At 38.9% G+C, this 13,562-nt stretch overlaps 1 protein-coding gene across 5 annotated transcripts in view; it reads left to right on the top strand.

The window, feature by feature from the left end:
• Positions 1–2,513, top strand: part of FUT8 (fucosyltransferase 8) — a 316,618-nt gene extending 314,105 nt beyond the window's left edge. For all 5 annotated transcript variants that reach the window (XM_036844116.1, XM_036844119.1, XM_036844115.1 and 2 more), the window contains one exon: positions 1,520–2,513. In XM_036844116.1, coding sequence (XP_036700011.1) covers positions 1,520–1,837 — 318 coding nt within the window. In that variant the 3' untranslated portion in view covers positions 1,838–2,513. The remainder of the gene's footprint in view (positions 1–1,519) is intronic.
• Positions 2,514–13,562: the final 11,049 nt, after the last annotated feature.

Here is a 13,562-nt window from a genome sequence, read left to right on the forward strand (position 1 = left end):
CAAATCTTTTTTAGCCTCATTTTGTTATAGTTTCAGTATTCTACCAGTGATCTCAATCGTACCAATATAAAATTAGTTTGTTGATGAAGTAGCAAATTTGAAAGAAAAGTTATTTTTCTTGGTTCCATGTCTAGTTGAAATTCTAGCACTAGAATTTGGGCAGATCTCCTTGTATTTTAGTCCCTATCTGCAAAATTAAAAATACTATCTAAACTTAGTTTCATTTACAAATTACATATAGCATGTGAAAACCGCCCCTCGGGTTCCTAAAATTCAGACTTTTTAAGGAGTTAAGTTGATGATTAACCTAATCAGATTCCATTTGCTCATAACATTTAAGAATTCAGTTTTTGATATCATGAATGCCAAAATTTTAAAGAACTGCTGGGTGATCCTAAATTGCTCCACTGAGCAGATTAACAATTACTATTAGTATCATTTTAAATATGTGCAAAAGTATTGGTGTAGGGACAATAAAACTTCATTAACGGAGGTAACTACCACTGGAGATGTAGGAAAATTTGACCTGAGTTGAGTCCTGTGTTCACAGTGTATAATGGAAGAATTTTCTAAGCAAAATGATAATATTCTCTCTTTGGTCTTCACCTATTCTTAGAAAAGTTTCTGAAACCCATTTACTCTATAATGAATATATTTGTTAATTGCTTAAAATGTTATACCTCCATTAAGATAGTTATAGTTTAACTATCACCAAGTATGAAGCTCAAGGAATGAAGCTCAGATTGTGGAATTCCAGCTGCCATCCAGTGGGAATGGTAGGTATTTTTTGGACAGAGGAATCTTTTAAGTAGCCTTAAGTGCATCAGGTAGATGCCTCGTCCCCAAAGGCTAGTTCATCTTATTTCAGTCTAGATGCTACTGTCTACACATCACACACATCACACTTTAGAACAGAAGTGGCAGATATATTTTAGCTCATTTGGCAATAGTTGATTGTCAGTAATTACATGAATTTCGGTTGAGAAGAGTTCTGAGACCAAGTCCAAATTAGCAGAAAAGAGTATGTGATTTATTAACACTGAATGAAGGAAAGGGAGCAGCAGCATTTGTGTAAAGTGTTTATAATCCTGATTCTAATCCTGAACCTTGAATTCACCAAGGGCATAGACTGTGTCTTACTCATTATTGTACCACTAGTGCCCAACATGGAACACTCTGTGGCTCTTAATAAATTTTTATTAAAATTAAAATTTTATATTATTAAAATTCATATTCATAAAATACTTTGCACTATATATACACATACTTTTTTCTCTGAGAGCTCTTAATTGTAATTATCTTTTATGTTAAAAAAAAATGATACAAGCACAGAAATGAAGAATGACTTGTACCATCATCTGAGAGCAAATGGACTGAAAACCTGTGACTAGAATCCACTGCTTCTCGTTCTCTCAGTCCTGGTCCTAGTCTAGTCCTGGTCTCTTTGGCCAAGAGCTTTCGGATTGCTATGAAGGAGACCTTACACATGCTAACCAATTTTTTTTCATACTTTCCCAAGGTCTGTCGAGTTGCTTATGAAATCATGCAAACACTGCATCCCGATGCCTCTGCAAACTTCCATTCTTTGGATGACATCTACTATTTTGGAGGCCAAAATGCCCACAACCAGATTGCCATTTATCCTCACCAACCTCGAACTGCAGATGAAATCCCCATGGAACCTGGAGATATCATTGGTGTGGCTGGAAATCATTGGGATGGCTATTCTAAAGGTGTCAACAGAAAACTGGGAAGGACGGGCCTATATCCCTCCTACAAAGTTCGAGAGAAGATAGAAACAGTCAAGTACCCCACATATCCTGAGGCTGAGAAATAAAGCTTAGATGGACGAGAAAGACAACCAAACTCAGTTCAAACCGTTTGAGCCAAACAGTAGATGAAGAAGGCCCCAACCTAACAACTCATGGTTAAATGAGTCAACACCCTCGTCGCCAGGAGCAGCTGGGATCTGACAGATGCTTCATTGGTGGAATTCCTCTTTAACAAGGGCTACCGTGCCCTCAAAACCATGCACAGTCCGATAATGTACTCACGTATAACATACAAACAGGTTGTTTTCTACTTTACCCGTTCTTTCAAGATTATGTCCCCATGAAACAAACACTGCCACATTGTGTAATTTATGTGACACAGACATTTTGTGTGAGACTTCAAACATGGTGCCTATATCTGAGAGACCTATGTGACCTAATGAGATGACTCAAGTAGCTCCCTCCTGTGGGGAGCTTGATTCTTAGCCAGTGGTGGTATTGTAACCACTGAATTCACTCCAATCAACAGATTCAGAATGAGAATGGATGTTTTTGTCTGGAATTTTTTTTTGAGTAATTGTACCAGTTCATCCACCTCATCATTAATAAGTGAAGGATACAACAGAAAATAAAATATTCATACTCCATTAGGAACTTTTGTAAAACAATACCATGAACAGCTTCTTTAGTACTCAATGTTTCCGGACATTCTCTTTGATAACAAAAAATAAATTTTAAAAACAGGAATTTTGTAAAGTTTCTAGAATTTTATATCATTAGATGATGATGCGGCCAGCTTTATAGTGGAAAATGTTGATAAAAAGAAGAGTTTTATAGTTCTTCTGCTTTACTTTTTTTATTTTTTTTTCTGTTTCAGATTGAGTGGCTTAGCTCAGAGAGTCATTGGTCCATTTTAACACTGAAAACTGAGTTTAGTTGGTGCACATTACAGAGTTGCTCAGAACAATCTTAGGGAAATTTTATTTTATTATTTTGGACATTGTTTATTTGATTTAATTGAATCAAATAATCATACTCCTCACTGCCAGAGGAACTATCCCCTCCACTTCCAAGCTAACAATTTCAGGCTTGTTCTTTCTTCTTGTGGCTATTGTCACTTTTTGTGAGTTGAGACCTGTTGTTTTATCCAGGAAATGATTTGTGCCCTTTCCTATCATGTCCTGCTTTTGAGAGTACCAGGAATCTGTGGGGTTGGGAAACTGGCTCTGTTTCCTTTTTTAAAAAAATTTATTTATTTATTTATTTATTTATTTACTTTTGGCAGCATTGGGTCTTCATTGCTGCACACAGGCTGTCTCTATTTGTGGCGAGCGGGGGCTACTCTTTGTTGCAGTACACAGGCTTCTCATTGCAGTGGCTTCTCTTGTTGCGGAGCACAGGCTCCAGGTGCATGGGCTTCAGTAGTTGTGGCGCGCAGGCTCAGTAGTTGTGGCTCAAGGGCTCTAGAGCACAGGCTCAGTTGTTGTGGTGCACGGGCTTAGTTGCTTCCTGGCATGTGGGATCTTCCCAGACCAGGGCTCGAACCCATGTCCCCTGCACTGGCAGGTGGATTCTTAACCACTGCGCCATGAGGGAGGTCCCTGGCTCTGTTTCTGAAGTATGCATCTCATACTACATAGAGTTTGGTGAACAAAGGAGAGAGGAACCAGTATGAGACCCAAAATGGACTTGGGATTAACTCTTCCAAATACTTCCTTTTAGTAATTCCACATCAGAATCACTTTGGAAGACAAGATTTTGATGCTCTCTCTGCTTTCTCTCTAAACATCACTTTTCTCCTTATAAGAACACTTCCTCTTTTCTGTAGCCTGCCTCTTTTAGATGCCTGGTAGGAGTATTTCATAGCATTGTTTTACCTTCTGAAAGAAAAATTTGATCCATGTAGGAACCAGTAGCAGGCCTGGTATTAAATATCAGGAATCCTAGACAGAAAAGCCCTGTCCTTCACATCATCTCTAAATGAAAATACCTGTATGTGAAATATCCCCACCAAACTTCCCTATATTCTTTCTACCTCTCCATTCAGGTCTCCCAGAACTAACCATCTAGTGTCAGTAAGTAATTTTCAATTTAGTTTTGGTACAAACAAGTCGTTTGAAACAAAAATCTCCAACTAAGCAGAGGTACTTTTGAATATGAGTTATTTTCTAATTCTCATCTCACTTGTCATCAGAACATCAGTAACCATGGGTTTTTATTTCCTCTGCTGAGATTTCCTGTTTTTATTCATTACAAGCATGTTTTCCTTTACTTTTTTGAACATCATTATAATAAATGCTTTAAAATCCTTTTCTGCTAAATCTAATATCTGAATCATCTCACAGGTGGTCTCTATTTGTTTCTTCTCTAGAAAAAGAATCACATTTTTCTGGTTATTCAAATGTTGAGTAAATTTAGATTGTATCCTGCATGTTATAAATGTTAACGTGGATTCTGTTACATTCCTCTGAAGAGTGCTGATGTTTTTGTCTGTGTTAGCAGGCGTTTAACTTCATTGAACTCAAACTGTAAGCTGCATCTTGGGCAACAGTGCAAATCCCAATTATTTTATCTTTAGCTGGAGCCTGCCCCACACATATATGGTTCAGGAGTCAGCTAGAGATTTGGGTAGATTTTACACACAGAATTTGGAGCTCTCTTTCTTTGCCTTTCTATCTTCTGAGATTTCCATCTTCACTTTCCAGCACTGTGGTTGCTCTGATTCTGTGGTGTCCTCTGTTTCTTCAACCAGAAAGACAGCAGTTTTCTATCAGCCTAAAAGCCATAAAAATGGGAAACTCACCTTGTACCCTTCCCTTCTAAGTTTCAGCCTCTTTCCAGAATTCGCCTGCTTTTTTTGTTCAGTATCCAATGGCTTTGGGTAGCTTTTTTGTACTTTGTCAAAAGTTGATCATTGTTATCCATTGGAAGATCTGTTCAGTAGGTGCTTAAACTCTGTCATACAGGAAGTGAAACTCTGAAGCAGAGAGTTAAAATGAAAAAGTATGGTGGGGGAGGGAGGGGTCTCTGTTTAGATTCTGACCTTAATAGCTAAGCAGCCAGTGGCTTTAAGCAGGAAGGAAAAATGAAGAACTAACCAAATTGTTAAACCTGCAGGTGTGAAGGGCTAATGAATACTGCTGACCATTTCCTTCTGAAAAGCTTTTCTGAGCCACTTTTTTGCAAATCGTCAGGTACATGCTATACAGGCTGCCTTGTTGGGAGGACTGACATTTCTTCACCACTGTTATACTTTCACCATGAGGGCCTGGTACTTTAACACCCTACATGGTTTTGAATTGCGTGTAAAACTCTACATGGTTTTGAATTGTGTGACCAGTGCTAGATTAGGAAGATTTGGGTCTTTTCCTTGTTACAAGACCCATTTGTGAAAGAGCCTTACCTAGGAAGCAAAGTTATTAGCCTGGGCTCATTGGATGTGGATACCAGCATCGTGCACACTAATGACAAAACAGTTACAAAAGTTCTTTCTGGTCCTATCACTCAAGTCTGATTTAGTGCTGAGCTGAACTTAAAGAGTTCATGCCTGTTGTCAAAGGGCTCGCAGCCCTAATCCAGGGTTTCTTTGTGTCCCAGGTGAATGAGACTAGTTGCTTCCCTCTCTGAGCTTTATTTTTTTTCTATCATATAGAGCCTAACCTGTTTCCTGGGTTCCCTCTTTAGAAAGTTGAGAACATGAATGGCCTCAGCTTCCGAGGGGCTTGATAGTTAAAAAAGAAAAAGCACACCTAAAAAACTATCTCATAGAGTGATTGTCATCATCTTTAGCTAGAGAGACTGTAATCACTGTATATTCAGTAAGCAGGAAAAGTACTGGAGTCTAAATGGTGCCTCTAGAAGAATCTCCTCTGCCTCAATGAGAATAAATCTCTCTTACTTAAGGTGCAATAGACATGTCCTCTTTGACCATAACCAACCACCTGATTTTTCATTTGTGCTCCTGGGAGGCTGTGCAATAGCCAGGATCAGTAGTCTCATATAGAATAGATGTGTGGCTTAGGGGTTGACGAATTTGGGGACTGGGCTTTAACACCCTAATTTATGCCAGATACAGACTCTAGGGAATTTTTTAAGTGCCGTGCCCAGAAGGAAGCACAAAGGAGAATTTGCCTCTATACTTACTGGTTCCTGATGGCAGTCTCCCTTTTGGAAACATGGAGGGAGCTGTTCCAGGATCCTTGGAAGGGCAGAGGCAGGCCGTGGCAAGATCTTTGGCTTCAACTTTCATTGATACTATGCATGTTTCAGCACTTGCCCCTCGACAGTGCATTCACTTTTGGTTCTTTATACAAGTCAGAAGCTCTGACTCTGAGTACTTGCTCAGCTGTTCAACCTTGGCATCTGCAGTCCAGTTCAGTTGCCACCTGCTTTCTCCTCTCCTTATTCTTCTTTTTTTTTTTTTAATATTACATATTTTTTAACATCTTTATTAGAGTATAATTGCTTTACAATGTTGTGTTAGTTTCTGCTGTATAACAAAGTAAATCAGCTATATGTATACATATATCCCCATATCCCCTCCCTCTTGTGTCTCCCTCCCACCCTCCCTATCCCACCCCTCTAGGTGGTCACAAAGCACCAAGCTGATCTCCTTGTGCTATGCGGCTGCTTCCCACTAGCTATCTGTTTTACATTTGGTAGTGTATATATGTCAATGCTGCTCTCTCATTTCGTCCCAGCTTACCCTTTCCCATCCCCATCCCTGTGTCCTCAAGTCCATTCTCTACGTCTGCATCTTTATTCCTGTCCTGCCACTAGGTTCATGAGAACCATTTTATTTTTTTTTTTTTAGATTCCATATATATGTGTTAGCATACGGTATTTGTTTTTCTCTTTCTGACTTACTTCACTCTGTATGACAGACTCTAGGTCCATCCACTTCACTACAAATAACTCAATTTCATTTCTTTTTATGGCTGAGTAATATTCCATTGTATATATGTGCCACATCTTCTTTACCCATTCATCTGGCAATGGACACCTAGGTTGCTTCCATGTCCTGGCTACTGTAAATAGAGCTGCAGTGAACATTGTGGTGCATGATTCTTTTTGAATTATGGTTTTCTCAGGGAATACCCCCAGTAGTGGGATTGCTGGGTCATATGGTAGTTCTATTTTTAGTTGTTTAAGGAACCTCCGTACTGTTCTCCATAGTGGCTGTATCAATTTACATTCCCACCAACAGTGCAAGAGGGTTCCCTTTTCTCCACACCCTCTCTAGCATTTATTGTCTGTAGATTTTTTGATGGTGGCCATTCTGACCACTGTGAGGTGATACCTCACTGTAGTTTTGATTTTCATTTCTCTGATGATTAGTGATGTTGAGCATCCTTTCATGTGTTTGTTGTCAATCTGTATATCTTCTTTGGAGAAATGTCTATTTAGATCTTCTGCCCATTTTTGGATTGGGTTGTTTCTTTTTTTGATATTGAGCTGTGTGAGCTGCTTGTATATTTTGGAGATTAATCCTTTGTCAGTTGCTTCGTTTGCAGATATTTTCTCCCATTCTGAGGGTTGTCTTTTTGTCTTGTTTATGGTTTCCTTTTCTGTGCAAAAGCTTTTAAGTTTCATTAGGTCCCATTTGTTTATTTTTGTTTTTATTTCCATTTCTCTAGGAAGTGGGTCAAAAAGAACCTTGCTGTGATTTATGTCAAAGAGTGTTCTTCCTATGTATTCCTCTAAGTTTTATACTGTCTGGCCTTACATTTAGGTCTTTAATCCATTTTGAGTTTATTTTCGTGTATGGTGTTAGGAAGTGTTGTAATTTCATTCTTTTACATGTAGCTGTCCAGTTTTCCCAGCACCACTTATTGAAAAGGCTGTCTTTTCTCCATTGTATATTCTTGAATCCTTTATCAAAGATAAGGTGACCATATGTGCATGGGTTTATCTCTGGGCTTTCTGTCCTGTTCCATTGATCTATCTTTCTGTTTTTGTGCCAGTACCATACTGTCTTGATTACTGTAGCTTTGTAGTACAGTCTGATGTCAGGGAGCCTGATTCCTCCAGTTCCGTTTTTCTTTCTCAAGATTGCTTTGGCTATTCGGGGTCTTTTGTGTTTCCATACAAATTGTGAAATTTTTTGTTCTAATTCTGTGAAAAATGCCATTGGTAGTTTGATAGGGATTGCATTGAATCTGTAGATTACTTTGGGTAGTATAGTCATTTTCAGAATGTTGATTCTTCCAATCCAAGAACATGGTATATCTCTCCATCTGTTGGTATCATCTTTAATTTCTTTCATCGGTGTCTTATAGTTTTCTGCATACAGGTCTTTTGTCTCCTTATGTAGGTTTATTCCTAGGTATTTTATTCTTTTTGTTGCAATGGTAAATGGCAGTGTTTCCTTAATTTCCCTTTCAGATTTTTCATCATTAGTGTATAGGAATGCAAGAGATTTCTGTGCATTAATTTTATATCCTGCTATTTTACCAAATTCATTGATTAGCTCTAGTAGTTTTCTGGCAGCATCTTTAGGATTCTCTATGTACAGTATCATGTCATCTGCAAACACTGACAGCTTTACTTCTTCTTTTCCGATTTGGATTCCTTTTATTTCTTTTTCTTCTCTAATTGCTGTGGCTAAAACATCCAAAACTATGTTGAATAATAGTGATGAGAGTGGGCATCCTTGTCTTGTTCCTGATATTAGAGGAAATGCTTTCATTTTTTCACCATTGAGAACGATGTTGGCTGCAGGTTTGTCATATATGGCCCTTATTATGTTGAGATAAGTTCCCTCTATGCATGCTTTCTGGAGAGTTTTTATCATAAATGGGTATTGAATTTTGTTGAAAGCTTTCTCTGCATCTATTGAGATGATTATATGGTTTTTATCCTTCAGTTTGTTAATATGGTGTATCACAATGATTGATTTGCGTATATTGAAGAATCCTTGCATTCCTGGGATAAACCCCACTTGATCATGGTGTATGATCCTTATAATGTGCTGTTGGATTTTGTTTACTAGTATTTTGTTGAGGATTTTTGCATCTATGTTCATCAGTGATGTTGGTCTGTAGTTTTCTTTTTTTGTGACATCTTTGTCTGGTTTTGATATCGGTGATGGTGGCCTCGTAGAATGAGTTTGGGAGTGTTCCTCCCTCTGCTATATTTTGGAAGAGTTTGAGAAGGGTAGGTGTTAGCTCTTCTCTAAATGTTTGATAGAATTCGCCTGTGAAGCCATCTGGTCCTGGGCTTTTGTTTGTTGGAAGATTTTTAATCACAGTTTCAATTTCAGTCTTGTGATTGGTCTGTTTATATTTTCTATTTCTTCCTGATTCAGTCTCAGAAGGTTGTGCTTTTCTAAGAATTTGTCCATTTCTTCCAGGTTGTCCATTTTATTGGCATATAGTTGCTTGCAGTAATCCCTCATGATTCTTTGTATTTCTGCAGGGTCAGGTGTTACTTCTCCTTTTTCTAATTCTGTTGATTTGAGTCTTCTCCCTTTTTTTCTTGATGAGTCTGGCTAAAGGTTTATCAATTTTATTTATCTTCTCAAAGAACCAGCTTTTAGTTTTACTGATCTTTACTGTTGTTTCCTTTATTTATTTCTGGTCTTTTTTTTTTTTGTTTATTTGATATGTTTCTTGTTTCTTGAGGCAGGATTGTATTGCTATAAACTTCCCTCTTAGAACTGCTTTTGCTGCATCCCATAGGTTTTGGGTCATCGTGTTTTCATTGTCATTTGTTTCTAGGCATTTTTTTATTTCCTCCTTGATTTCTTCAGTGATCTCTTGGTTATTTAGTAGCGTATTATTTAGCCTCCGTCTTTGTATTTTTTTACAGTTTTTTTCCTGTAATTGATATCTAGTCTCATAGCTTTGTGGTCGGAAAAGATACTTGATACGATTTCAATTTTCTTAAATTTACCAAGGCTTGACTTGTGACCCAAGATATGATGTATCCTGGAGAATGTTCCATGAGCACTTGAGAAGAAAGCGTATTCTGTTGTTTTTGGATGGAATGTCCTATAAATATCAATTAAGTCCATCTTGTTTAATGTGTCATTTAAAGCTTGTGTTTCCTTATTTATTTTCATTTTGGATGATCTGTTCATTGGTGAAAGTGGGGTGTTAAAGTCCCCTACTATGATTGTGTTACTGTCGATTTCCCCTTTTATGGCTATTTGCATTTGCCTTATGTATTGAGGTGCTCCTATGTTGGGTGCATAAATATTTACAATTGTTATATCTTCTTCTTGGATTGATGCCTTGATCATTATGTAGTGTCCTTCTTTGTCTCTTATAATAGTCTTTATTTTAAAGTCTATTTTGTCTGATATGAGAATTGCTACTCCAGCTTTCTTTTGATTTCCATTTGCATGGAATATCTTTTTCCATCCCCTCACTTTCAGTCTGTATGTGTCCCTAGGTCTGAAATGGGTCTCTTGTAGACAGCATATATAAGGGCCTTGTTTTTGTATCCATTCAGCCAGTCTGTGTCTTTTGGTGGGAGCATTTAATCCATTTACATTTAAGGTAATTATCGATATGTATGTTCCTATTGCCATTTTCTTAATTGTTTTGGGTTTTTTTTTGTAGTCCTTTCCTTCACTTGTGTTTCCTGCTTAGAGAAGTTCCTTTAGCATTTGTTGTAAAGCTGGTTTGGTGGTGCTGAATTCTCTTAACTTTTGCTTGTCTGTAAAGCTTTTGATTTCTCTGTTGAATCTGAATGAGATCCTTGCTGAGTAGAGTAATCTTGGTTGTAGGTTCTTCCTTTTCATCACTTTAAATATGTCCTGCCACTCCCTTCTGGCTTGTAGCGTTTCTGCTGAAAGATCAGCTGTTAACCTTATGGGGATTCCCTTGTATGTTATTTGTTGCTTTTCCCTGCTGCTTTTAATATTTTTTCTTTGTATTTAGTTTTTGATAGTTTGATTAATATGTGTCTTGGTGTGTTTCTCCTTGGATTTATCCTGTATGGGACTCTCTGCGCTTCCTGGACTTAATTGACCATTTCCTTTCCCATGTTAGGGACGTTTTCAATTATAATCTCTTCAAATATTTTCTCAGACCCTTTCTTTTTCTCTTCTTCTTCTGGGACCCCTATAATTCACATGTTGATGCGCTTACTGTTGTCCCAGAGGTCTCTGAGACTGTCCTCAATTCTTTTCATTCTTTTTTCTTTATTCTGCTTTGCAGTAGTTGTTTCCACTATTTTATCTTCCAGGTCACTTATCCGTTCTTCTGCCTCAGTTATTCTGCTATTGATTCCTTCTCGAGAATTTTTAATTTCATTTATTGTGTTGTTCATCATTTTTTGTTTGCTTTTTAGTTCTTCTAGGTCCTTGTTAAACATTTCTTGTATTTTCTCCATTCTATTTCCAAGATTTTGGGTCATCTTTGCTATCATTACTCTGAATTCTTTTTCAGGTAGACTGCCTACTTCCTCTTCATTTGTTTGGTCTGGTTGGGTTTATACCTTGCTCCTTCATCTGCTGCATATTTCTCTGTCTTCCCATTTTGCTTAACTTACTGTGTTTGGGGTCTCCTTTTCACAGCCTGCAGGTTCGTAGTTCCCATTGTTTTTGATGTCTGCCCCCAGAGGGTAAGGTTGGTTCAGTGGCTTGTGTAGGCTTCCTCGTGGAGGGGACTGGTGCCTGTGTTCTGGTGTGTGGGGCTGGATCTTGTCTTTCTTGTGGGCCGGGCCGTGTCCAGTGGTGTGTTTTGGGGTGTCTGTGAACTTAGTATGATTTTAGGCAGCCTCTCTGCTAATGGGTGGGGTTGTGTTCCTCTCTTGCTAGTTGTTTGGCATGGGACGTCCAGCGCTGGAACTTGCTGACCGTTGGGTGGAGCTGGGTCTTAGCATTGAGACGGAGATCTCTGGGAGAGTTCTCGCCGATTGATATTACATGGGGCCTGGAGGTCTCTGGTGGTCCAATGTCCTGAACTCGGCTCTCCCACTTCAAAGGCTCAGGCCTGACACCAGGCTGGAATACCAAGACCCTGTCAGCCACACAGCAGATGAGTGGTTTATTACCAAGGGTATTAAAGCACAGGAACCAACAGCCAGATGAAGAGATTCATAGGGTGAGGTCGAGAACAAAGAAACTTCAGTCCTCTTGGAGTTTGGAACCCAGCACAGTGGCACATGGAGGCATTCTGCTTCACCAACCTGGAAGCTGTCTGAAACCCCTCCTTTTGGATTTTAATGGTGGCTTCACTCTCTCCTTATTCTTATAAAAGACAATCTTGATTTTGTATTTCTACAGAAAATGATCTCTTGTGAATGGTTCCTTTGTTAACTATTCCATTCTTCCTGCAGTTCCTATCCTAATTACTTACACAGACTATAGTTTTGTCATTGGCATCTCCAAGATAAAAAGGAAACTAGATATCCCCTTGGACAGTTTTAGGTAATATATTCCTGTCTCTGAAGTATAATGATGCTATGATACTGTGTATTCAGGGCCTTTTAAGCTAAAGATTTCAAATATTCTCACAAATCAATGTCTTTATACTCAAGGGGAATGTGGCTAGGGCATCCTTTGTCAATCAGGACAGAACCTGCACTTTTTTTTAAAAGCGATGTATTGAAGGCCATGGCATAGCCATTTGGTGTTTTGGGAAGAGAGCCAGAAAGAGAGTTCAGAGCTCCTACTGACCTCCTATCATCTGTAACTGTAACCTCTCCTCCAGCATCAGTGTCCCATGGAGGCCATTGTTCCCTAACTACCTGTGTGGGTAGAGAAAAGGCCATTAACAAAGGGAAAGCAGCATGTTTGTTCATAACCCAGCTGGGCATGAGAGCATCTGGTGGAGGCTGGGAATGTGCAGTGCTTTGTACAGAGAGCACAGATAGTTTGAACTGTGGGTGTAGTCAGCAGTCTGAGGAATGCTGGGACTTGGAGTTTCTGGCTAGACTTAACTTCCCTTGTGGATTGCAGCCCCTAAGAATTTTCTGGTCCAGCATAGGAAATGAAAGGTAGTGGATGCAAAAGCAGAAGACCTAGTTCTCAGTTTTGTTTCTCCTTGTCATTGTTCATACAAGCCGGTAAGTCCCTGTACCTCACATTCCCTAGAGGAAAGATCAACAGTACTTACTGAAAATCACGGACTGGGGTTGAGAACACCTGGCCTTCAATTTTGACTCTGCCATTTAATGTGGACAGGTCAGATCGTTTTAGAGCTCAATTTTCTTCACCTGTGAAATGAATTGTTTAGATTTAATCAGAGTTTTCAAATGTCGTTGTCTGTTTGGGTTCCACATGTCTAAACTGGGTAGCTACTACTCAGGCTCAGCTGATTATTGTGCTAAGGACATAATGTGGCCAGATCTATGTTTTTCAAGATGAGCCAAATCTATTTTTATGCAAAATTTCAAATTTTTAAATACTGGCAGCTAATTCAAAAAATATATGACACTAAGCAGGGCAAATAAGACATCTGTGGCTACTTTTGGTCCATGGTCCGTTAGCTTACAACCTCTGGACTAGATCTAGAAAGTTCTCTAACTTCAAGGTTCTGTCTCTGGAAAGGATTGGGAAGATGGGTAACAGCTGTGCAGTGCTTTCAGGTTCATATGCTGCATATGTCCTGATTCTTGGGCAGTGTCTACTCAGCTGGCTCTCATCCTGGGCTCAGAAGTAACTTAATGTGCTAAAGGACAGCTGTGCTGTGATAGCTCATATCCTGGGCCCCTCTCAGACTTGGCCTTGAGGATCGAAAGTGGCTCTGTTTCAACTGTCCTGACCACCAATCTTGATTTCTTACAGTCAGGTTCACAGACTGGTGATGACTCTACAGGCCATAAACTGAGATGACACCT

This window comes from Balaenoptera musculus, chromosome 2 (genome assembly GCF_009873245.2).
Source record: "Balaenoptera musculus isolate JJ_BM4_2016_0621 chromosome 2, mBalMus1.pri.v3, whole genome shotgun sequence".
Lineage (NCBI taxonomy): Eukaryota > Metazoa > Chordata > Mammalia > Artiodactyla > Balaenopteridae > Balaenoptera > Balaenoptera musculus.